The 25,368-nt window shown below is 45.6% G+C and overlaps 1 protein-coding gene and 1 long non-coding RNA gene across 7 annotated transcripts; both read left to right on the top strand.

The window, feature by feature from the left end:
* Positions 1-7,437: 7,437 nt before the first annotated feature.
* On the top strand, positions 7,438-10,253 carry LOC131128349 (uncharacterized). The gene is made up of 3 exons (XR_013627611.1): positions 7,438-7,807; positions 8,177-8,272; positions 9,268-10,253. It is a non-coding gene; the product is annotated as an uncharacterized LOC131128349 (long non-coding RNA).
* A 1,739-nt stretch (positions 10,254-11,992) lies between these two features.
* On the top strand, positions 11,993-24,256 carry LOC144899544 (uncharacterized). 6 transcript variants are annotated; one of them, XM_078792184.1, is made up of 6 exons: positions 11,993-12,104; positions 23,058-23,119; positions 23,198-23,224; positions 23,776-23,805; positions 23,904-23,939; positions 24,010-24,256. In XM_078792184.1, the coding sequence occupies exons 1-6, from the start codon at positions 12,097-12,099 to the stop codon at positions 24,201-24,203; spliced, it is 357 nt and encodes a 118-aa protein (XP_078648310.1). In that variant the 5' UTR covers positions 11,993-12,096; the 3' UTR covers positions 24,204-24,256. The 6 variants fall into 6 exon arrangements, with proteins under 6 accessions (XP_078648310.1, XP_078648313.1, XP_078648309.1 ...); XM_078792183.1 differs by lacking the exon at positions 11,993-12,104 and adding an exon at positions 22,182-22,260; XM_078792182.1 differs by lacking the exon at positions 11,993-12,104 and adding an exon at positions 22,348-22,654.
* Positions 24,257-25,368: the final 1,112 nt, after the last annotated feature.

The following is a 25,368-nucleotide window of genomic DNA, read 5'->3' on the forward strand; positions in this document are numbered from 1 at the left end:
ATGCTCTCATGAATTCTTTGTGCCCCAGGTGTGCCCCAGTACAGTATCAAGTCTAGTGACGCCCCTGCTCCAAACCTCCAACTTGGTGTTATAAATCCACAAACACATGCTTTGCATACCTCCAGCTTTCTTGGACCTGATGTTATAAGTCGCAAAGCACATGTTTGGCATGCCTCCGTCCTCCAATTTAGGGTATTATTAAAGTTCTAATTACATTTGGCTATTATTAGGATTCAAATTACATTTCAGAGTAGGGTTACTTCCACTTCCACTTCCACATCATCCAAACTAATTTGAATGATGGGACAAAGGATGGTTGACATTAGAAAGGATCGAAACATTCATTAATTCATTCATTTTCTACCGCTTATGCTCACAAGGGTCGCGGGGGTGCTGGAGCCTATCCCAGCTGTCTTTGGGCGAGAGGCGGGGTACACCCTGGACTGGTGGCCAGCCAATCACAGGGCACATATAGACAAACAACCATTCACACTCACATTCATACCTATGGACAATTTGGAGTGGCCAATTAACCTAGCATGTTTTTGGAATGTGGGAGGAAACCAGAGTTCCTGGAGAAAAGCCACGCATGCACGGGGAGAACATGCAAACACCACACAGTTCTCCTAGCTGTGTGGCCTACGTGCTAACCACTCAAACACCGTGCAGCCCAGGAGCCAAACATTTGAAACAAAATAATTTTATTGACAATGTCGATGTCCCCCACTCGAGGGTGTGGGAGGATCACAGTATACAGTGCATCCGGAAAGTATTCACAGCGCTTCACTTTTTCTACATTTTGTCATGTTACAGCCTCATTCCAAATTGTATTAAATTAATCTCTTACCTCAAAATTCTACACAAAATACTCCATTATGACAATGTGAAAACGCTTTTTTTTTTTACTTTTTTTGAATTTATTAAAAATAGAAAACAAAAAAATCATATTTACATAAGTATTCACAACCTTTGCCATGAAGCTCAAAATTGAGCTCAGGTGCATCTTTTTTCCACTGATCATCCTTGAGATCTTTCTACAGCTTAATTGGAGTCCACCTGCAGTAAATTCAGTTGATTGGACATGATTTGGAAATATAATAACTGTCTATATAAGGTCCCACTGTCACGCCCTGCGTGAGTTCCGGCGTGACAGTTTGTTTATGTTCCCGGTCTAGGTTTTGGTTTCCGTTGTAAACTCTTATTTTGTAGTTAACTTCCTGTTTTGTCCGGTCGTCCTTGGTGGCCGTAATCATTCACACCTGTCTCTAATTTGTGTTGGTATTTAGTTCAGGTGTGTGCATCTCCCCTTCGTGGGATTATTATCAGTTGTCCTACTGCTGCCTAAGTTGCTTTTTCTACCGCTGCTATTATAGCAAAAATAAATATTATTTACCTGCTATTTGGTCCTGCTCTCTGCATCCTGGGGTCGCACCGCAACAAAGACATGCACAGCCGTGACAGAATAATCCCACCATATGACGACGACCTCGCGGAGAGCGACTTTCGGACCTGGCAGCTCCTCAAGGCCATGGAGGATGAAGAGATGGCGATACCGCCGTGGGAGATGGAGGACTTGGTGCGCGGTCCGGACGACACGTTCGTCGCTACGGCGTGGCTGTATCCCGGACCCGCCGAGGACACGCCAAAGCCTCCGCGACGCCGACGCAAGCCGCGGCGCCACAGAGCGAAGCCAAGCTCGTCCTCCCCTCCACTCCAAGCGAAGGTGCACCCGCCCTCATGCCCTGCCGGTGTCGACGAATCCGACGACGACTTCGCGGAGTTCGACGAATGGACCCGGCAGTTTTTTAAGGCGATGGAGCAGGAGTGTGCCAGGTACACCCCAGAGGAACTAAGGACCATGGTGTGGGGGCCGGACGGCACCCTAGTGCCCATGGCGTCGGTGTTCCCGGTACCCGCTGCACACCCTCCGACGCGGCGGCGTCGCCGGCGCATGGCACGTCGCCAAGAGGTATGGCCGCCCTCTTCCGCCTCGCCATGTCACGCCACTGCACAGCACTACCCTCTCGCTGTTGCCGAGTCACAGCCCGTCGGGCGTTCCCTGACGGCTCCCGTGGCAAGTGGCGAGGCTCCCCGGATTCTTCCAGTTCCCAAGCCACGCAGCCCCTGGGGTTTCCAAGACCCGGCTCCCGTGCCAAGCTGCGTGGCCTCACAGTTTCCTCCAGTTCCCAAGCCACGCAGCCCCAGATGTTCGCTAGACCCGGCTCCCGTGCCAAGCTGCGTGGCTTCACAGATTCCTCCAGTTCCCAAGCCACGCAGCCCCAGGGGGTTCCAAGACCCGGCTCCCGTGCCAAGCTGCGTGGCCTCACAGATTCCGCCAGTTCCCAAGCCACGCAGCGCCAGGTGTCCCCAAGACCCGGCTCTCGTGCCAAGCTGCGTGGTGTCTCGGATTCCGCCCATGCCCAAGCCGCGCAGCCTGAGGGGTTCTCAAGACCCGGCTCCCATGCCAAGCTGCGCGGCGTCCCTGATCCCGACCGTGCCCAAGCCGCGCAGCTTCAGGCCCGAACAAGTGGCTGTGGCCGGGACTGCTGACCTGGAGGAGCCAGTGACCCTCCTCCAAGCCTCCCTCCTCCCTGCCCTGGTTTCGGCTCCCTCGGATTACGGCGTCTGGGATCCGCCTTCGAGAGGGGGGGCTAGTACCACCTGCTGGGCTACGGTGGAAGCACAGCCCAGCCCGCCGATGGAAGGGGAGGATGGCGCCACCTGCTGGGGGAGTGAGGAGGCACAGCCCACTCCACCTGCAGGACGAGCAGCAGGGCTTGCTGGAGCAGATGGACAGGCTCTGGCAGGGACGACGCCTGCTGCTTCGCCGTCGGCGCGTCAGGGTCGGACGTCTGCTGCTTCGCCGTCGTCGCGTCGGGATCGGACGCCTGCTTCTTCGCGTCGGGATCGGACGCCTGCTTCTTCGCGTCGGGATCGGACGCCTGCTTCTTCGCGTCGGGATCGGACGCCTGCTTCTTCGCGTCGGGATCGGACGCCTGCTTCTTCGCGTCGGGATCGGACGCCTGCTTCTTCGCGTCGGGATCGGACGCCTGCTTCTTCGCGTCGGGATCGGACGCCTGCATCTTCGCGTCGGGATCGGACGCCTGCATCTTCGCGTCGGGATCGGACGCCTGCATCTTCGCGTCGGGATCGGACGCCTGCATCTTCGCGTCGGGACCGGACGCCTGCATCTTCGCGTCGGGACCGGACGCCTGCATCTTCGCGTCGGGACCGGACGCCTGCATCTTCGCGTCGGGACCGGACGCCTGCATCTTCGCGTCGGGACCGGACGCCTGCATCTTCGCGTCGGGACCGGACGCCTGCTTCTTTGCCGTCTCCGCGTCGGGGCCGGACGGCCTCTAGACTTTCGGCCGGAGACCTGGTTTTGCACCCAGGGCGCCCCCCTGAGGAAGCCTACCTCACGCTTGGTCGAGGGCGCCCCCCGGAAGGCGTTTACCAACCCAACCATTCCCTCCATCACTTGGAGGGGTCTTGCTGGCTCCGCCGGGCCTGCCGCCCCGGCCGGCCCCCTGAAGGGTCCCGTCGGCGACCCACCTCCGGTTACCCCACCACCCATCCCTCTTTGACTGCTATTTGTTTTGGACGTCTAGGATCCGTCCTTGAGGGGGGTGTACTGTCACGCCCTGCGTGAGTTCCGGCGTGACAGTTTGTTTATGTTCCCGGTCTAGGTTTTGGTTTCCGTTGTAAACTCTTATTTTGTAGTTAACTTCCTGTTTTGTCCGGTCGTCCTTGGTGGCCGTAATCATTCACACCTGTCTCTAATTTGTGTTGGTATTTAGTTCAGGTGTGTGCATCTCCCCTTCGTGGGATTATTATCAGTTGTCCTACTGCTGCCTAAGTTGCCTTTTCTACCGCTGCTATTATAGCAAAAAAAAATATTATTTACCTGCTATTTGGTCCTGCTCTCTGCATCCTGGGGTCGCACCGCAACAAAGACATGCACAGCCGTGACACCCACAGTTGACTGTGCATGTCAGAGCACAAACACCAAGCATGAAGTCAAAAGAACTGTCTGTAGACCTGCGAGACAGGATTGTCTTGAGGCACAAATCTGGGGAAGGATACAGAAAAGTTTCTGCTGCTTTGAAGGTCCCAATGAGCACAGTGGCCTCCATTATTCGTAAATGGAAGACGTTTGGAACCACCAGGACTCTTCCTAGAGCTGGCCGGCCTTCTAAACTGAGCGATCGGGGAAGAAGGGCCTTAGTCAGGGAGGTGACCAAGGCCCCGATGGTCACTCTGTCAGAGCTCCAGCGTTCCTCTGTGGAGAGAGGAGAGCCTTCCAGAAGGACAACCATCTCTGCAGCAATCCACCAATCAGGCCTGTATGGTAGAGTGGCCAGACGAAAGCCACTCCTTAGTAAAAGGAACATGGCAGCCCGTCTGGAATTTGCCAAAAAGCACCTGAATGACTCTCAGACCATGAGAAACAAAATTCTCTGGTCTGATGGCTTTCGTCTGGCCACTCAGACCAGACAATCCTGTCTCGCAGGTCTACAGACAGTTCTTTTGACTTCATGCTTGGTGTTTGTGCTCTGACATGCACAGTCAACTGTGGGACCTTATATAGACAGTTATTATATTTCCAAATCATGTCCAATCAACTGAATTTACTGCAGGTGGACTCCAATTAAGCTGTAGAAAGATCTCAAGGATAATCAGAGGAAAAAAGATGCACCTGAGCTCAATTTTGAGCGTCATGGCAAAGGCTGTGAATACTTATGTAAATGTGATTTTTTTGTTTTCTATTTTTAATAAATTCAAAAAAAGTAAAAAAAAAAAACGTTTTCACATTGTCATAATGGAGTATTTTGTGTAGAATTTTGAGGTAAGAGATTAATTTAATACAATTTGGAATGAGGCTGTAACATGACAAAATGTAGAAAAAGTGAAGCGCTGTGAATACTTTCCGGATGCACTGTAAATATAAGCCAAGCTACAGGGCTGCCATTTCAATTTGGCCAGGGAAAGTGAAACATATTCACCTAATTACAAACGAAAAAATTATTAGAAAAAAAATACTAACCTGGAAATGATTGATTAGTGGAAATGTAAAACAAAGAGATCATGGAAAAAAAACACACACACCTGATGAAGAACATCATGTAGAAAATCCTTACCTACAAGACCAAAAAAGGCTGGTTACCTGAGGGAAAGCACAACAGTTAGATGGAACTTGTGGATTGGAGTTGCAGCACAATGTTGCAACTTCATTCTACTATATGTAAAATGACAATAAAAAGCATTCAGATTCTGATTGGAGCAGTGTTATGGTGGTGGCCTTACAATACTAAACAGGCTTATGGTCAGCTAGCTAGTGCAACCTGATGAACGGGTTTGCCCAGCAAACGCAACTTGTTCACATATCTCGATAATGTTTTTTATTTTTAGAAAGGTCAACAACATTACTGATACAACTGCAGAAAACAAAAACAAATATACTCACAGCAAGCAGCCGAGATTCCATCGCTGGCAACGTTGCAGGTACAACCCTCACCATGCCCTGCAATGTCACGTATCCTTAAAATACCGCCGACTGGTGGTATGTAGAGTGTATTACTCCCAAGGTCAAGAGTGAGCAAAGCAGAACGCAGTCGGATTGAGGGAGCCTGTGAGCCTGAGCCCAGGGCACATAAACGCCGGTGTTCCGCAGACAAAGCAGAAGTGTAGCAAAAATCATGTGTGTAAAGAGAGCCAATCGAGAATCCGCTTGACTTGTAACCAGTGATCTGTCTGTAATTCCGGGTCTTGTAACAAAAATACTTTCGTACTTGACTTTTCAGGATTTTTTTTACACATTGCAAATCTAATTACACACACACACACACACACAAGTTGTTTTACACATTTGCAGATTGTTATACAGACACACAAATCTCATCACGCATGTACAGATTCATTTACACATGCATTTACACATTTACAGATCCGATTGCAGACACACAGATTGATATACAGACACGCATATAATATTGCTACAATAATGCCCCCATACATGCTAGCATGTAACTAATTTACTCATGTCTAAATGGAAATAAACACATGGAATGATGCAGGGATGTTATAGAACAGCTACACTGTAAAACCTAATAGCACATCTTTTTAAACCACTTAAGTTAATTAGACTTGATTCTTGAAAAAAATTACACTCACTTACTTAAAATGAATTGAATATACTTAAACGATAACAATTGTTTTAATAACTCTTTCATTTTTAGTTCATTTAAAGTTACAGAAGGTTTCAAGTAGATGTTAACAAACCTATTTAGTTAGATAAACTCATCTTCTCTGATTTTATTTTAATTTTTGAGCAAGTTTTGTGAAACCTGCTGGAACCTGTTTGCACCTGTTCAACCTCACATCTTCAGCAGCACGGTACCCACACGGGGAGCACAGCTGAATTATTTCAGTTTTATCAAGAAATCAGAAGGCGATCTGAAACGACCTCTTCACTTTTGCTGAGGCCAGCGGCGAATGGACCTTCATGTCTTGTCTATGGTAAGAACATTTTTATGCCCCCCCCCCCGCTTTGTCTTTCACCCTTTGCTTACGTTCGCTTTTTAGGGTAAGTTAGCCTATTAACATATCTCAGAACAGAAAACTCCAAACCGTGTCACATTGCCAAATAAAAATGTTGCCTGATAATTGAAGTTGTTCACTGGTATCGCTAGCAAACGTTCGTCATAGCTAATGTTAGTTTATTAAAATTAGGCTTTCCAAAGAATTATATTTTTCCGGCAGTTTAAAGAGTGAAGTTGTTGGTCGCTATCGATAGCAAACTTTCGCCGCAGCTAAAGTTAGTCGCTTAAACCGACGCTTTCCACAGAACTATATTTTTCGGCAGCTTAAAACGTGAAGTTGAGGACTAGCTTAGTGGCTCTAGTTAACGTTCGTCGTACCGAACTCAGCTTAATTAAACCGGGGTTTTCACAAGAGTATATTTTCGGATTTTCTTTCCTTAACCTGTGTAACAGCTGTAATTGCTAGCAACCAGTGTACTGTTCAAAACAAGCAAACATTGAGGGCATGCATTCAGGAACTTATTGGAAGTGAGATGTTGTTTTTGCTGAAAAGCTATAAGACATGGTACATTGAGCATCTACGATCTTATAAGCTAACAGATGATGAAAGCAAGGGCCATACAGTGAAGTCTGTGTGCCAGATAACTGTCCAGATACCTTTGTTTGCCTACAAAGTTTAAGGCCAACTCATTCTCATCACTAAACATTTCATTTCAGAGTTGAAGTAAAAGAGCAACATTTCATCCAGCAGCTGTCCTGTCTTCTGACCTGAAGGACACACATTTCTAAGAACTGTCTTGGATATTCCAGACAATACACTTAAAGGGTAATTTCATTTTCCAATTTTGACCTCTCAAAATTTGTAACAAAGCTATTAGACAATGTGCTTGCCTCTGGAATGTTTTTTTTAATTTGTTTTTGAAGAAAACTATGCTAATTTTGTTTTTTCCCTTTTTGTATTGCAGATTTTTTTTAAAACAGTGCTAATGGAAACAAATGAGAGTTTGAAACTCAGGGTCATTCTTGATTATGTAAATGCAGAGAGGCTTATTTTGCCATCCCGTCCTGAGAGCGTAAATGCCCTAATATATGACGTTAAATACATGTTGAACTTGACCTATGACTTGTGTTTTCAACTTTCTTCTAAATTACCCTCAATGACAACTAAGGACACACTGGAGACACAGAGACTCGAGATGGTGGAGCAGTTTAAGAAGATGGAGAAAGATATGGTTCTCATTCATCGACATATGCAGCAGACCCAGGTGGGTAAAAATATAAGAGCACATGTAATGTAAAAATAACTGTCTATTTTGTCTACATAAGTCTATCATAAGTTTAAAATTGAGATGCAGGACTTTTTCATTGTGTAATGGGTACTCTGTAAAAAAAAAAAAAGCCTGTCTCTTTTTGTAATACATTACTTTGAATTCCATCACATCACCAATCGAAGTCTTCGCTACTCCTTCTTTGCTGCACTCGACAAGCACACATCTCAGCTTTTAAAGTTTCGGTGAAAGGTTATATGGCGACCAGGTACAACTACTCCCATACAATAAATCAATGATAAAATCTGATTATTGCATTCAGTCTAACTTCACATGTTCACATGTTGTCCTTTTTGTGTACTTTAGGACAAGAACAACATTACTGCAGCAAGGACAGCAGCCCTGGCCGGCCTCCCGCTGTACCTAAAGGAGGATTCTTCTGGTGTCTTCAAAACTTGACAGGTATTTTTCTCATATAAATTTGGGATTTCTTGAATCAAAGTTGATCACGTGTCATTGTTAATCACATATTGTAAGAAATAAAATCCTGTCTTGAAGCAGATGTAAGTTTCAAGAGATAGTTGGGATTTTTGTTATTACATGAAGTTGTATGACATCATCAGCAGTGTAGTGCATCGACAGTGACCTACCCCCCACTTGGTCCCTTGAGCAGAGTTCTGGTCAGATTTCAGTGAGGCAGACTGTAGTTCCGGTTAGTTGGTGGGGCAACTTTAGTAAAGAGTTTGGCTTTTCAAAGCAATATGGTTTCAAAAGAGTAATACCGTTGCTCACAGAAACGTCAGACCTCTCAGTCTCTGTGTTATTTTCTCTCCATTTGTATCACTACGAGTATTTGCCTGTCCATGTTGAGTCGTTGCGTCTTCATCCAGTGTGGAACCATACTCAACAATGGACAGGTGACCATGTGAAGGGATACATATATAATGCAGAGCAATTTGTGAGTTTTGATTTTCTTTGAGGAGCCATCTTTGTGATGCAAATGTGATACTCCTTTGAACGCATATTGTTATGAGAATCCAAACTCTTTACACTGTGAACTATGTTCCTCCTCACCAAAATCCGACCAGAACACCGCCCACAGGACAAAGTGGGGGGTAAGTCACGGGTAATGAACTACACTGCTGACGGGGATGTCATACAACCTCATGTTAAAAAATCCAAACTACCCCTTTAAAGTCTGTGAATACCGCAAACGTTTCTTTGTGTCACTTTTTTGAAAGGAAAAAAGAAAGCCTTACTACGTTGCAATTTCCTCGAGGATAAAGTCATTTTTATTTTGATTAAATTATTTGTATTTGATATAAGATAACCAATTCTTAACTTGCAGTCTGCAAGCACAACATTTAAACCGTTTTAAAAATCAGCAGGAGTATGTACTGAATATTTCCTGTCAATGCTTGAATTAATATGATGGGTGAACATTTTCTACTTTGCAGGATGAAGAGGCACCCCACGGTGAAGCAGTGGCTCTGCTGACTGTGGTCAGTGAGGATGAGGTGCCAACTGGAATACCTTTTGAAACACACCGTGTCCATCGTCCTCGAGGGTCAGGTTGTAATGTCTCACAGATCTTGGCCTGATGCAGTTGCAAATTTGTTTGGATTGATTTATGCTCCCCATTGAACTACCCTAAGAAGCTGAATGGGATTTTTGAGATATTTCAGTACATTTCTACATTTTCAAACTTCCGTCAGTCAGTCTCATTGTGACAACAATCTAAGTTGTATGTTTGAGTTTCAAGTTTGTATTCTCGAAAATATGGTCTTGTAATTTCAGTTGAGAAGTCTACACAAGGTAACATAGAAAAGCATTGACATTTCTGGAAATGTCTTTAGTAATATAGAATTACTCAGTTTGGTAGTTTTGTGTGGATCAGCTTACTTTTGAGGGTGAGAAATCAAGCAGTTTTTTTCTGCTTGATTTCGCATTTTAAGTGTGTTGCTGCCTCCCTTAATTCTTAAAGTCTTGTAGACTTAAACAGTCTATTGAACAAAGTTAAATAAATAATGCTTGTATTGTTTTTAAATAAATGGCAAATTTGTTTTAAATAATTGTCTCATTTGTGTTCATATAACTTAAACAGTTTAAGGCAATCGGTTTCCTTAAATGAAGTGAGTAATCACTACTGCAAAACATTAAGTTTATACCACTAGAATGAGGTGAGTACACTTAATAGGTTGAACAAAGTGAGCTAAACTTGTGCCTTTAAATTTGAGTTAACGAGACATGTTTGAGTTTCTAGTACTCAAACAATACTATCTGAATTATTTATTTAGCTTAAGTAATTCTAACTTTAAATTGAGTCTTTGTAGCTTAAACAATAAGGGTTGCTTTGACTTAACTGAAAAACAATGTTCCACTTATAATGTTTAAGTTAATAAACTTAAATGATTTAAGGCAATCGGTTTCCTCAAACCATTTGAGTTCAACTAACTTGTCAGGTTTTACAGTGTATGGCACTTTGGGTACAGAGTACTTACAGAGTACTATCTTAACACACTTCTCAACTCTCTGTGGCTAATCAGTTTTTCCTCAGCTGATACCATTCATCTCATGTATCTAGTACATTTTCTATCTTTCAAATTAAGCACAGTGACTGCACTTTTTGTACTCTGGTGCTATCTTGCTAGTATTTTAACTGTTAGCATTTTGGCTATTTTACTCATGTCTAAAGGCAAATGCACACATGGCATGATGTGGAGTTATAGAACAGCCTTGGCCCTGTCGGTACTTGGTGCTTTCTTGCTAGGTGCTACCATCCAAACTGCTTTTTTACTCCCCTTGAAAGGCTTACATGTCAGGATGCATGGATTTTGTACGACAGCCCAAGCACTTTTGCTATCTAGTGCCATCTTGCTATGTGCTAGCAATGTTAACAATTAGCATGTTTCTTCTAATTTCCACGTGGCATTGGTGTAGACCACTCGGCGGTGTGGCACAGCAGACACACACAGAGAGAGAGACACAAGTTTACTGATAAATCCATGACATATAAAAGCAAAACTCAACACAGTGGAAAAGTACTCTCTGATAAGCGGGAAACCACTGAAAGTTCCAGATACAGAGGCGCCCCCCAGAAGATACAAAATAACATCCATCTTCTGCAGCACACACTAAGGAGGGGCCCAAATCTGGTTTGCCAGGAGTTGCCGAAGTTCCGGGGAGCAGCCGCAGGTGATTGGACGGCAACCGCCGCAACAGCACAATCTAAAATGTATAAAAAGCCGGGCAAGGAGAGAAGGGTGCTTTTTACTGTAGGCTTCAGGGACTGCAACAAGCCCGGACGTCTGTATTAGATTTGTTTGTCAGGATTAAACTTTGGTTCATTCTACTTATTGGTTGTCTCATTTCACCCCATTCATCCTCCACTCGACACCCACAAGGAGATCGCCTCGAAGTAAGGGAGGTCGAGATATCCTTCACATGACTATCAAAATTTCCGATTGAATTTTCTAGGTGTTATATAATATACACAATAATACTATATATAATACTATATATAATGTATATTATCATAATTCGTTATTAGTTTTCATAGTTTATCATAGTTTATTTGGAGGACAAGTGGTTTAGAACATGGATGGTCCCTTTGGTGTCTCAGAATGTAGATAATAATGTTGTTTAGCATCAAATTCTAATAATTTCAAGACACACTTGCATTATTTTGTCAGTTTGTTTGGCCAGCCATATGTTTCAATGTAGTTTTGCTAAAATTAACGTTAAAATCTCTGGATGATCTCATGACACTCCGATAAGCGAGTAAACGAGTGGCATGTATTTCACTTCAGTTCATTCTCAGGTGGAGTCGTAGGATAAATTACAACCGTTTGACCTTACACTGTTTCACGGGTTCACAATTGGCTGGACATTGCTTCAGACTCGCTTTACACTGAAAGACCTTCTCAGACAGAAGAGCCTTTGACTGAAATACAAGACCACCCCCACTCCCCACAAGACCTTTCAACTCATCCCAGCAGAGCCTCAAAATGTGGGCAAAAAAATGAAAGGAAAGGGAATGAAGAGATATAGATGGGTTATCGTTTATTGGCCACTGTGCAGCTATGCTTCATACAGGACACCCAAAAAACATTTTGGATAAGGGCGATGACTGAATGCTTACTCACACATCTCTCATGTTGTACCCTGCTCGCATTCAGGTAGCTGTGCTCTGATTGCTCTTCTGGACAAGCATCAAGTATCCTGATGTCATTCAAGCTGTTCCAATGGAGTGACCTTCTGTGCGCAAGGGGGCTTCCACAAAAGCCATGAAGAGGTCAGCAAAAAACACAAGCAGAATTTTTGTTGTGTGCACGTTTTCTTTCTCAAGTCTACAAAGTTAATTCATTCATTCATTTTCTACCGCTTATCCTCACGGTGGGTGCTGGAGCCTATCCCAGCTGTCTTCGGGCAAGAGGCGGGGTACACCCTGGACTGGTGGCTAGCCAATCACAGGGCACATATAGACAAACAACCATTCCCACCCACATTTATACCTATGGACAATTTGGAGTCGCCAATTAACCTAGCATGTTTTTGGAATGTGGGAAGAAACCGGAGTACCCGGAGAAAACCCACGCATGCACGGGGAGAATATACATATTAAAGTTCATTCATTTTCTACACAGGGGTGCTGGAGCCTATCCCAGCTGTCTTCGGACAAGAGGCAGGGTCCACCCTGGACTGGTGGCCAGCCAATCACAGGGCACATATAGACAAACAACCATTCCCACCCACATTCATACCTATGGACAATTTGGAGTCGCCAATTAACCAAGCATGTTTTTGGAATGTGGGAGGAAACCAGAGTACCCGAAGAAAACCCACACATGCACGGGGAATTAACTCAGGTCTCCTACCTGTGAGGTATGCACGCTAACCACTCGATTGCCGTGCAGCCAGTCTACAAAGTTTCCCATGATATCAATAGATAATTGCATCCGAGCATGTAGGCCACAAAGTCAGGAGATGGGAAGACCTGGGTTGGAATCTCCACCTGGGCATCTCTGTGTGGAGTTTGTACAGTAAAGTCTCGTTATATCGATATCGGTTATATCGAAGTACTGCTTATTACGATACTATTTTCATTTCCTGGCAAATTTCTAGTCTTTTATGATATAATTAGTTCCGTTAGTACGATACCCTGTTATTATGATAATCCGGTTACTACGATGCCCTTTTCATCTCCCGCCAGCCAATTTGGTCTGCTTATATCGATACAAAATCAGCTTAAATCAATCTTTGCTTAAGGATTTCAATACCAAAAAAGAACACGGCGAGCGGCTGCTTCCAGTCAACTTTATTTTTCACACTTCCACCACCAGAGCACAGCACACACACCGATTCCCGCACTTCCTGGTTCACAGGTCATGCTCAACCCGCCCCACATAGCTGGCCAAACACATCCCTGCAACAGAAGAACCAACTGACATAGCATACACACCTATTCCAACGAAGACACAAGCGTACAAATACATGTATTTAATTGTGTTGTATTCAGATATCTTTTTATCGCTTGCAATAATCACTGTTTTTCATATGTACATGCTGGCGTTCGTGGTTTCTCTCGTGTGTATAGATTCTATACACACGAGAGAAACCACAAATGCAGTTGGTTCTTCTGTTGCAGGCATGTGTTTGGCCAGCTATGTGGGGCGGGTTGAGCATGACCTGTGAACCAGGAAGTGCGGGAATCGGTGTGTGTGCTGTGCTCTCGTGGTGGAAGTGTGAAAAATAAAGTTGACTGGAAGCAGCCGCTCGCCGTGTTCTTTTTTGGTATTGAAATCCTTAAGCAAAGATTGATTTAAGCTGATTTTGTATCGATATAAGCAGACTATCATCAGATACGTATACTGTACAGGACAGAATAGAGATGGTTGAGGTACATCTACCACTGACATTACTGTGCTAGGAGGATGTTTTCAGCACAGGAACTAATGGTACAAGAGCTACTCCATGCGAGGGTTTTGACTTGTGCCATTATAAAAAATTTGACATTTAGTTAATAATATATGCAAAGAGTAGTTACGAGTACAGTGGTACCTCGGTTAGCAGCTCCCCTGGTTTTGCCTTCGTTTGCATTTGCCTGTTTGGTTGGTGTTCAAAATGGGTGGTGTTTGTTTACACCGCCATCTTGGAGGCTGCAACCAAGATTAAATCCTGCGATACTTGCACATTTGTGACAGAATGCATGCAGAGGTGCAAGACCCCCCATTTTTACCACTTCAAGAAAAAGTATGTTCATGTCATGGTGTCATGGAAAGAAAACACTGCCACACTGTGTCGGCATGAAATGACCACATTCCTGCACACCTTACCTTACTCACACCTTGTCAAGAGGTGTCTACATTTAGTCAGTGACAATAGTACGTGTATTGTTCCCGCATGGGCATGCATTGTCACCACCACATCTTGCATGTGAAGCAGTCGACCCAACAGTATACGTTACCATGAGCTTCATCCATTCCATTATTTGCAATGGACCTGCTGGAGAACCCCCCCACACGTTCCAAGAGGTAGTGGAAAAGTCCAGCCATTCATGGCACATGCTTTGCTTCACAGTGCCCGCATTGTTTGCACATAGAGTAGCTTGCGCTACGTTTGCACTGCTTTTCTGGATGTGACATGAGTCACATTTGACAGCAGCACCATGTTTTTTTGCTGAACAAATTGCTGTTCTATGCGTGTTGTTCTTTTCTTTGTCCAAGGGTCTCCACTACAGGTACAATGATGTTAGATGTTAGACGAGCGAGTACACCACTCTCTGTATCTGTTCACCCATCTAAATGATCTGTATTCATATCTTTACATGGAGTGACCGGGGAATGAACCGAGAGTGGCCGTGGTTTAACCAGAAATATGTGGGGCTTACAACTGTACATTATTTTAAGCGTGAAATTGACTTTCTATATTTATTATTATTCCACTACATGTGTACTGTGCATGTGTGAAAGTCATTTGACTAAGATTTCCATACATCAGGGGAACACCGTCGACTGGTCACGGGGGGTGATGAGCCGTATTCATATCTCTTGTGAAATGCTAATGAAACGAGTTTAAGATTACAAGGTGGCCATGCCGGCAGTGTTTGTTGTAGCTACTGTGCAGGTGTACCTAATGTTATGGCCAGACAATGTGGCAGTCAAACGGTTAATGTTACCATTGTCTGTGAACTGCCAACTGAAAATAAACACAAGTCTTATATTGTAAGTGGTCCACCTGTTTTAGGATGACTTCATGGATAAGACAAAAGTACACAAGGAAAATATTGCTATATTGCTACCTTGGATGCATAAGTGACTGACGTAACACAAGCCTGCATACAAGGAGTTAGGAGAGAAGTTTACCAAGTAACAAACCCAAATAGAGGCCAGCTGAAGAAAACCTAATGAAGTGGAGGCAGAGTGACCAACGCAACACCAGCCATTTCTAACTTGCCAATTGCACTGTGTACGTGAATGAGGGACAACTCAGCTGCCGCCGTCTACGGAGAGGCGGTCACTGTGTGTGACTTGGCTAATCACAGAGAGTGAAGAGTGAATACATGATGAGCATTTTCTTTAAACACCAATACAGATAATAACCAAATGTACTGATTTCATACTCATATCAGGCAAAAATGCATTATCTGTAACGGATACTGGTTTCTAACAAGTGTCGGGCACATTTCAATGCAATAAACAATGACAGCAAACACTATTTAATGTAAGTGTTAGCATGTACATTTTTGTATTCATTGTCCCATCCCATCCGAGACTACAGATCAAAGATGTCATGCATTTTCGTTTTCCAGAGCACCCCTTCTATACCACTGCGCTCAGGGAATATCAGGTATTTGGGCATCAACATTTCCCCCAATCTGTCAGACCTGATCAGCTTGAATTATACTCCACTGTTGAAATCGATTGAGGATGATCTTGAACATTGGAGAACTTTGCCGATCTCTCTTATGTCCACTGTGAAAATGATGATATTACCAAGGATCAATTATCTGTTCTCTATGATCCCAACCAAACCATCTATAACTTGGTTTAAGTCATTAGATTCATGGATAAATACATTTCTTTGGAAAAATAAGCCAGCACGAATAAGCCTAAAAACATTACAAAAATCTAAAGAATGTGGGGGCTTAGAACTGCCAAATTTCTCCAATGACTTCCTGGCAAATAGGCTACAGTATATCTTAAAATGGATAAAACGTAACCCCTTGGATCAGTTATGGCTAGACATCATTTAGCCAAGAAATCCCCATCTTTAACTTACTTTTCATAAGTCAAATCCTTAGGAAAAACTATTGTTTTAAAAGTATAAATATTAAAACCACTCTGACAGCTTGGTGGGAATTTTTAAAAATAACTAGGTCCTCGCTCACTCCTTGCCAGTACACTCCGATCTGGAATAACCTGCTTTAAAAAACCTTGGATTTTACAACATGGCATGAAAAAGGAATAAGTTGCATGGAAAATATCATAAGGGGAAAAAAGTTTGTGTCATTCAATTACCTTATTACACAGTATGGGTTTAGCCAGAATACATTTCTTGAATATTCACAAATTAAATCCATAATTAGAGCTTGTTTCCGTAACATATCTTGGGAAAGCTATCCCACCATTGACCAATTCTATCCGTTCCCAAACATTATCCAAGCTGTACATTCTATTGTCAAAGTGTGACAACACCGTTGGGGTTCCAGTCTCCAAATGGAATCTAGATTTATCTACAAGCTGTGACCCTGAGTTCTGGAAGCAAATATGCCTTAATTCGTCCCATCTAATAAAAAATCCCAACCTACAGTTGGTTCAGTTCAAAACCCTTCATAGAGTACACTACACAGGACAGAGAATGTTTAAAATGGGTCTAACTGACTCTAACATTTGTGTAGACTGCCCAGATCATATAGTAGATGATTATTTACACTCCATGTGGGCTTGTGCCCCCATTAGTCATTTCTGGCAAGCAGTTTGGCAAGCAGACCTCTATTCCTTCCTCACCTGTACTATGCTTGTTGGGCAATCTTTCTACAATCAACGTAGAAACAAATCACACACAACTCCTCATCACAGCGTTAAGCATCGCCAAGAAAACCATTCTCATCAATTGGAAATCCAAAAAAGAACTGAACATAGCCCTTTACAAAAATCTTCTGTTAGATCATATAGCAATTGAGAGAATGTCTACTGAATCCAAAGAACAACTGTCAGAATTTCAATCTATATGGGCTCCAATAATCAATCTCTTAATCTAATTCTCGAAGGGCTGAGTGTACCTGTCTCTGCCCCTGGCGGTCTCGTTCCTCTGGCTTGGGGCATGGTCTTGGTCGCCGGGTTGCCCTGGCGTCTGGGGGGTGGGTGCCATGTATCTCTGTCCCTTCTTGCTACGCTGACCCCCTGGAGGTTCTGGTGGCGGTTGGTGGGGGGCTGTCCGGATCTGGGGATGGGGCGTGGGTGGGGTGGTGGTGGTCGTCCCGGGGGTGGTGCAGGCCGTCCCTCGGGGTGGTGGGTAGACGGGGAGCTGCATCCGGTGGGTGGTGGGCGCCTACTGATGCTGGGGGGGGGGGGCTGTGTGCGCCCGGTAGTGCTGGTTCCTCCACGGCCCCCCTCGGCTCTGGGGGTGGGCCGGGTTTGCCCTGGGTGCTCTGGCTTGGCTACTGTGTGGGATCGTGGGGTGTGGGCATAGGAGGCTTTGGCCCTGCCCTTGCAGAGCCTTCTCCCTTAGGTATGTATATGGCTATATTTGTATATATGTGTGTGTGTGTGTATGTATGTATATATTTATTATTATCATATTTAAAATAGCTAAAAGATCTATTATTAGAAAATGTATATAAATTATTATTATATATTAAGTATCAATAGTAGTATCATTATTATACATACATAACCACTATAATTATTATGATTATTATTATTAGTATCATCATTATTATTATTATTAGTAGTATCATTATTATTATTATTAGCAGTAGTAGTAGTAGTAGCATAATTATTATTATTATTATCAACTTTATTTTTTATTCATTATTTTTATTCTTTATTTTTATTTTTGTGTATGGAAGGCATGTGTGATATATGGGGACCGTGTGCTATCGTCCCACTCTGGCTGCGGCTGTTTCATGGGTGGGGCGCCTGGTAAGCACGTACAAGAGGGGGGGTCTCGTTTGTGCAGCTTGGGCTCTGGGTGGGGCAGATGCGGTGCTGAGGTGGGAGGTGACCTGCTTCTCTCCCTTCCGTAGGGGGGTGGCTGTGTTGTGGTGGATGTGGGGCGGGCGGGTGTGGGGTTGGCTGTGGGTGCGTGGGTACCAGGGTGGGTAGCGGTTGGGGAGGTGCTCTGCGCTGCGCAGGCCGGGATTGGTGGGGGGCCTGCTTGGGGGCGGGGTGGTGGGCTCTGGGTCGTAGGGGAGCCTCGACCAAGGGTTGGGGGGGCGGGTCTGACCGGGGTGTCCTACTCGGCGGGTCGGTGGGCGGATGGGAGATGTGGTCGAGGCGGGTCAGCGCTGGGGCGGAGGGTGGGGCTGGGGGGGGGCATTCACTCTTTACGGCTGTTGGGGTGTCGTTTTTCTTGTGGGCTCTGCTGTGTGGTGTGTGTGTCTCTGTCCCGCCCTGGTACTCTTGGCTCACGTGCCCTGGGGGCATGGTTGTGCTCTGCCCCATGCGGATCCCGGTTCTCCTGCGGTCTCTGTGATGTCACTCCCTGGGCTGCCATGGTGACGGATGTGTTGCCGGGGCGCGGTCCCTGCTGTTCTGGTAGTTGTAGGAGCTGCCTCGGGGTGTGTGGTTTGTGCGCGGCTCCTGGTGGTCCGGGGGTGGCGTAGCTGGCACAATCTCTGGTGGGGCCCCCTGCGTGGGGTGGCCGAAGGCCATCCCCGGGGGCAGTTGGCGGGCTGGACTGGTTGCCACAATGGGCTGGATGGGGCTTGTGGCCGGTCTTGTGGCCCACGGGCGCCGCTCCGGGCGGCTGGCTTGCTCTGCTCGGTTGGTCGGTAGTGCGGGGTGGGAGTGTGTGGGGCCCCAATCCTCCCTGCTACACTGCACCACCTCACATACATGTAGGACCTTGGGGGGAGATCTGCAACTAGTTATGCCGAGGGTGAGGGGTTTCCTTGCAGAAGCCCCTTTGTCCTCGGCATTCCTCTGGCTTGGTCACCCTTTAATTTTAACCGCACCTTAGACACTCAGTTCTGGGGGGGATATGGGCAGGCATGGGACCCACCGTTGCTCAGCTTCCCTCCATTTTTTTTTATTACTCCATATGATACATACACACACATACACCACACACATAGGTCAGCCCTATGGGGGCAGGCCTATTTTTAATTGCACAATCTACACAATACCATCATTACACACACAGGCGTAGCGGGCTGGACCGGAGAGCCTTCTGCCTACCCCCGCGATTGGCTCGCTGGCTGCTGGGGCTTGGCGGCTCGCTCGGGGTGCCCTGGGCTGCAGGATATTTTGGTCTGGTCTGCCTAGCCTTCCTGGGGATCCCGCTGGAACCAGCTGGGGCTTGCCCTAGGGACGCGGTTGGCGCTACCTCCCTCGGTCTGTCCTGGGCTGCGGGCACCAACGTGCCTTTGAGGGGGCGTTTGGCGGCCTCCGGGCAGTGGGGTCCACGCTGCTGGTGGCCTGAAGTTTACGGTGGTGGCTTGGGGTTGCTGTGCTGTGGTGGCTGCTGCGAGGAACGGGCTGTGTGTTGGGGTGGGGCCTGATCTCGCTCATGGGGACGGGGGCCTGGGTGGCGTGTGGGGATGGGGCGCATGCACCTCGGAGTGGGGCCTGCTGGGGGGACGGTGCTCTCCCGGGTGTTTGGGTGTCTGCTGCCACTGGTCCTATGCTCTGCTGCGTCACTGTCCCTGTCTTTGCCCATCCTCAATCTTGCCTTAGGGCTCGTGAGGGATGGTTCTCCAGTACGTGGGTGGTGTGCTGCCGGTTCTGGGGGCGGGGGGGGGTCCGGCCTCCTGGTGGATGGTGAGGTCCGTCGGTGGCCTTGCGCTGGTCTTGACTCCTCGGCTCTGGTGCTTGCCTCCCCATGGCTTGGAGCTAAGCTTAAGATTAAGATTAAGATATGCCTTTATTCGTCCCTCAGTGGGGAAATTTGTATTGCACAGCAGCAAGAGTACAGAGTCAGTTAAGCAGTACAAAATACACAATATAGAAAAATAAACAATATAAACAACCCAAGTATTAACAAAATCAACAGTTTTTCCCAGAGTTACAGTGCATACGGAAAGTATTCACAGCGCTTCACTTTTTCTACATTTTGTCATGTTACAGCCTCATTCCAAACTGAATTAAATTAATCTCTTACCTCAAAATTCTACACAAAATACTCCATTATGACAATGTGAAAAAAGTTTTTTTTGACATGTTTTGAATTTATTAAAAATAGAAAACAAAAAAATGACATTTACATAAGTATTCACAGCCTTTGCCATGAAGCTCAAAATTGAGCTCAGGTGCATCTTTTTTCCACTGATCATCCTTGAGATCTTTCTACAGCTTAATTGGAGTCCACCTGCAGTAAATTCAGTTGATTGGGCATGATTTGGAAATATAATAACTGTCTATATAAGGTCCCACAGTTGACTGTGCATGTCAGAGCACAAACACCAAGCATGAAGTCAAAAGAACTGTCTGTAGACCTGCGAGACAGGATTGTCTTGAGGCACAAATCTGGGGAAGGATACAGAAAAAATTCTGCTGCTTTGAAGGTCCCAATGAGCACAGTGGCCTCCATTATTCGTAAATGGAAGACGTTTGGAACCACCAGGACTCTTCCTAGAGCTGGCCGGCCTTCTAAACTGAGCGATCGGGGAAGAAGGGCCTTAGTCAGGGAGGTGACCAAGGCCCCGATGGTCACTCTGTCAGAGCTCCAGCGTTCCTCTGTGGAGAGAGGAGAGCCTTCCAGAAGGACAACCATCTCTGCAGCAATCCACCAATCAGGCCTGTATGGTAGAGTGGCCAGACGAAAGCCACTCCTTATTAAAAGGAACATGGCAGCCCGTCTGGAATTTGCCAAAAAGCACCTGAATGACTCTCAGACCATGAGAAACAAAATTCTCTGGTCTGATGAGACAAAGATTGAACTCTTTGGTGTGAATGCCAGGCGCCATGTTTGGAGGAAACCAGGCACTGCTCATCACCAGGCCAATACCATCCCTACAGTGAAGCAGTGAGGAGGTTGAGCTGATTAGGTGAAAAGTGGGGGATGGCTGTGTGTAGGAGGGGGAGGTAGGGGTAGGGCACACACGGGGCCAGGGGTTGCTGGAGCCTATCCCAGCTGTCTTCGGGCGAGAGGCGGGGTACACCCTGGACTGGTGGCCAGCCAATCACAGGGCACATACGTATAGACAAACAACCATTCACACTCACATTCATACCTATGGACAATGTGGAGTCGCCAATTAACCTAGCATGTTTTTGGAATGGGGGAGGAAACCGGAGTACCCGGAGAAAAACATAGAAGTACCTCCATATGGACACTCACAGCACATGGGTGCTTCTCTACACAATCTACCATCTTATCCCTGATGTCTATATGCTATTGGTATGCTATTATTACAATAAAAATGATGTCAAGCAGTGAGATTTTAATGACTGTAACTGTATGGCTGTAATTGTGTTTACTATCACGGTTCATGTCTTCATTGTTACTATTGCTACTGGTAAGTTGGACTGTTTCATTTCACTGATATCATCTCCATTCATGGTACAGGGAAGTTGTAGCCAACACCTTTCCTGACACAGAGCAAATCTGTTTAGCATGTAAGGGCATTTAGATCAACAATACTATCTGCCCCAATGGCTGGATGGGACAAAAAAAAAATTATGTCAAGATGTCATGCATGATGGGAACTCAATCTGACGGCAGCTGAAAGTAAGACTTCACATCTCTCAGCCTACCCCTAACAGCCACGGCATCCCATACTGAGGACATATTCTCTCATCTCACGAATCTCATTCAAAGAGAAAAAAAGAGACCCTGGTTGAATAGGAACGGAAAGTAAGTTTCGTTCGCCAATTCATGACACAGGAACAGATGACATCTGTTGATCCACGTGGGGACGCGCCTTGTGGCCTCTGATGCGCAGGCCTTGCACATTTAAAGGCAATGACAAGCTTTCTTTTGATGGGTTGCACTCGCCTTTTCTCCTCCCTCTTTGCCACTTGTGTTGTGGAAGGGACAGCGTGGGTGCGCTGAGCCGGACTGTGCTGTTCACGTAAATTGCAAAGTGCGCTGGCCACTTTGGAAAAAATGTGTGGGATTAGTGAAAAGTTGCACTCAGACGGGAACGCATCTCTGGGTGAAAAGGATGTGATCCACAAGCATACCTATGTGTGGAGCTGTACACAGAAGAAGAAGAAGAAAGAGCCCACGCATATACAGGACGTCCGTCATCTAAAACAATAAAACATCAATTGAATGTGGCCTGGGTGAGTCATGTCCATCCAAATCTTCAAATATCATGTTCTGGTCACATGATGGCAGTGCGGGGAAGGTAGGTCGGTGACGTCAAGCTGCTGTTTTCAGATTTTCCTACTTTGGATAATGACCCAGTCAGGCCGTTTCTGTGTGGATCAGAGTTTGAGGCCATCAAATACTTTAACCTGAAAACACTTCCATGGGGATGGCCCCTAAATATTCCTCAGATGCAGCTATAGGAACCTGACACTCTCTCGCTCTCACACACACACACACACACACACACACACTCACCAACTGTGACATTTGGGAAGATATATAAACAGTAGAGCTCTGTGCTGTGAGTCAGACATTTCCAGTTCAGACCAGAGCGGTGGACCTTTCTAACGTGAACATGGACGCCAGGTAGGTCCTCTGATGCTTTCTTGTGATCCCACAATGCAACTGTCTCCACAGACACCCATCTATCCATCCATTTTCTATGCCGATTATTCTCTAGGGTTGCAGGGGTATGCTGGAGTCTTCTCCACAGACATCTACACCATTTTAACAGTTGTGTGTGTGTATGTGTGTGTGCGTGTGTTACTTCGTGGTGTCAAGGAGGTTGGAGGTGACTTGTTTCATGTCTGCTATGATGGACACAAAGTCAAAGCCAGCCTATGGAGAAGTAGAAAATGCCACATGAATAGTGCGGTGCTTCACTTACCCAATTCCAGCGAGGGTAGACTCCAGCACTGGACATGTTGACATTATTGAAGTTCAGATGTAAACATTTAGTGCGTTGACTGTGGTTTTCTGTGGCTTGCAGGAAGGTGCTCCTTTCATTGGCCATATTGGTTTTCCTTGTGCACGGAGACATTAGTGCCGATGGTGAGGCGTGACCAGTAAAAAACTGACTCATATGAAACCTTCAGTACTTTCATCGTTCAACTTTTCTTTCCCACTCAGATTCCACGTCCGAAGAGGTTCCCACAGGTAACACTTTGATCATAAATATCATGCACTCCATCACACCTTGACTGTTCTACTTGTCTTGGAAGACGTTTGGCATCTCATCCCTCACCACTTCATGCTCAAAGACCAGGTGGAACACACACCTGTCGGACTAGATAGAACAGCTCCAGTCTAGTTCATGCTCAAAGAGCAGGTGGAACACACGCCTGGTCAGACTAGATAGGACAGCTCCAGTCTAGTTCACAGACAAAGAATAGGTGGAATAGTCAAAACATAATTGTAGCATCCAATGGAGTGGGGATTCTGCCTGCCAACGATGGTGGCTTGGGTTGTATCACCTTCATGTAATAAAATGAGAATGATGGGTCCATGACCATCATCCTAGCTGGTCTGACAGGTGTTTGTCCCACCTAGTCTATGAGCATGAAGTGATGGACTACATGGATGAGAGTGTTCTGAGATGAATCGAACAGTGCAGTTGCGGTGGATTGAATGCCCTGAGCATACAATGACCTGGATGGATGAGAATATTCATCCGCCATGCACAACTTGTCATGTTTGTTTTGCTGCAGCTCATGCAAGCAATCAGGTGACAGTCATAGGTATGTCTGACTTGGATGGTTGTCGGTGAGGTGATGGAACCGAAGCAAAGATCAATGGTCTGGTGATGACTGGTGATCCATGTTGTTTTACTTTGCAGACGCTGCATCTCCAAACAACGGTGCTGATGCGGAAGGTTAGACGCCGTGTTGTGTCTTTATGACAAAAGTCATGGCAGCACAAATCTGATGACATGTTTTGTACAGACGACGACAGTCCTGACATTGGAGGGAAGGAAAAGGTCAGCTTTCAGTCAAATAAAGCTGAAATCCTCCACCCCGGTGGGTGGAGCTCTGCTTCCAAAGCCGACAGTCTCCGCCCTCGAGTGAAGGTTCTGCCAAGGAAGCCAACATCCAAAAGGAAAACTAAAGTCCCTCGTCAGCAAGTGAAACAAAAATGATAGAAATATCATAAAGCTATTTCTACATTGATAATAAAACATTCCAACTTAAATACATGCCAGTGACGTCTTTGTAACAGTTCAAACTCACCACAAAAATGACTTCTACTTCATCAGTGATACTCGACTCTTCCAAAAACCAGGGGTGTATTTAGTCATTTGGGGGCATCCATGTCCTCCATGTCCTCCATGTCCTCCATGTCCTTCATGTCCTCCATGTCCTTGTACTGCAATCACAAAACATTTGCATTCCTTTTTGTTTCCATAACTGGAACAGATTTTACCCCAAATTTTGGTAAATCTGTTTCAGTTGTCTGTCAGCTTCACCTGCTAGTTCCATTGCTATATTTATTTCCCACCCCCCAACAAACACCTACTAACAGGTGTGAATGTGAAAGAATTCTCATATTTCCTGAGCTAAAGTCCTTCAAATCATCCCTGGGGATGACTAGGATTAGGATTATTAGCTATCAAGTGAATGATGTTAACACATTGATAATAAGATGCAGCAACATTGAGGTGTTTAGTTTAGTGCTTTAATGCTAACATCATTCTCAGCTTTATCTCTGAATCCGCTGCAGCTGTGCTGTTGTCTGCCTTCACTAGTTTGGATGAAACTAGTGAACGTCCCTCTTGCCTTCTCCTCTTCTCCACTGCACTGGGGTAACACTGCTTCAGTTCTCTCCCGTCTTCCACAATCAATGTGCGCATGTCGCCAGCCAGTTGCTGTATTTTAAATCAAACGAATCACAATCCATTTTTAATAATAATATCATCAAATGCTTTATTTCAGGGGCTGCATGGTGGCCGCATGGTTATCGTGCAGACTTCACAGCTAGCAGACCCGAGTTCAATTCCACCCTCTGCCATGTCTGTGTGGAGTTTGCATGTTCTCCCCGTGCATGCGTGGCTTTTCTCCGGGTACTCCGGTTTGATAGGGTGGTATTGCATATAGTATTTTACTTGCATACCACACATGTGCAGGCATGCAAGGACAAACCTGAGCTGAGAGCTTGCTCAGTGGTACCACAGAAGTAGTCAGGAAGCAGCCACTATTTTTTGTGTGTTTGTGTGAAAGTAACTTGTGTATATACACGTAAATAAATAACTTGGGTTGCGAACGGATTTGGATGAACTCTCCAGGTATTGATGGAAATGGGATATG

The sequence above is a fragment of the Doryrhamphus excisus genome, linkage group LG7 (genome assembly GCF_037039965.1).
Source record: "Doryrhamphus excisus strain RoL-2023G ecotype Guam linkage group LG7, RoL_Dexc_Guam_v1.1, whole genome shotgun sequence".
NCBI lineage: Eukaryota > Metazoa > Chordata > Actinopteri > Syngnathiformes > Syngnathidae > Doryrhamphus > Doryrhamphus excisus.

What these genes read in the sequence shown, in the direction of transcription:
- LOC144899544 (XM_078792183.1), top strand. An exon ending in GTCCGAAGAGGTTCCCACAG is followed by an intron (nt 23,225 to 23,775) that starts GTAACACTTTGA and finishes GTTTTGCTGCAG; the next exon opens with CTCATGCAAGCAATCAGGTG. An exon ending in CAATCAGGTGACAGTCATAG is followed by an intron (nt 23,806 to 23,903) that starts GTATGTCTGACT and finishes TTTACTTTGCAG; the next exon opens with ACGCTGCATCTCCAAACAAC.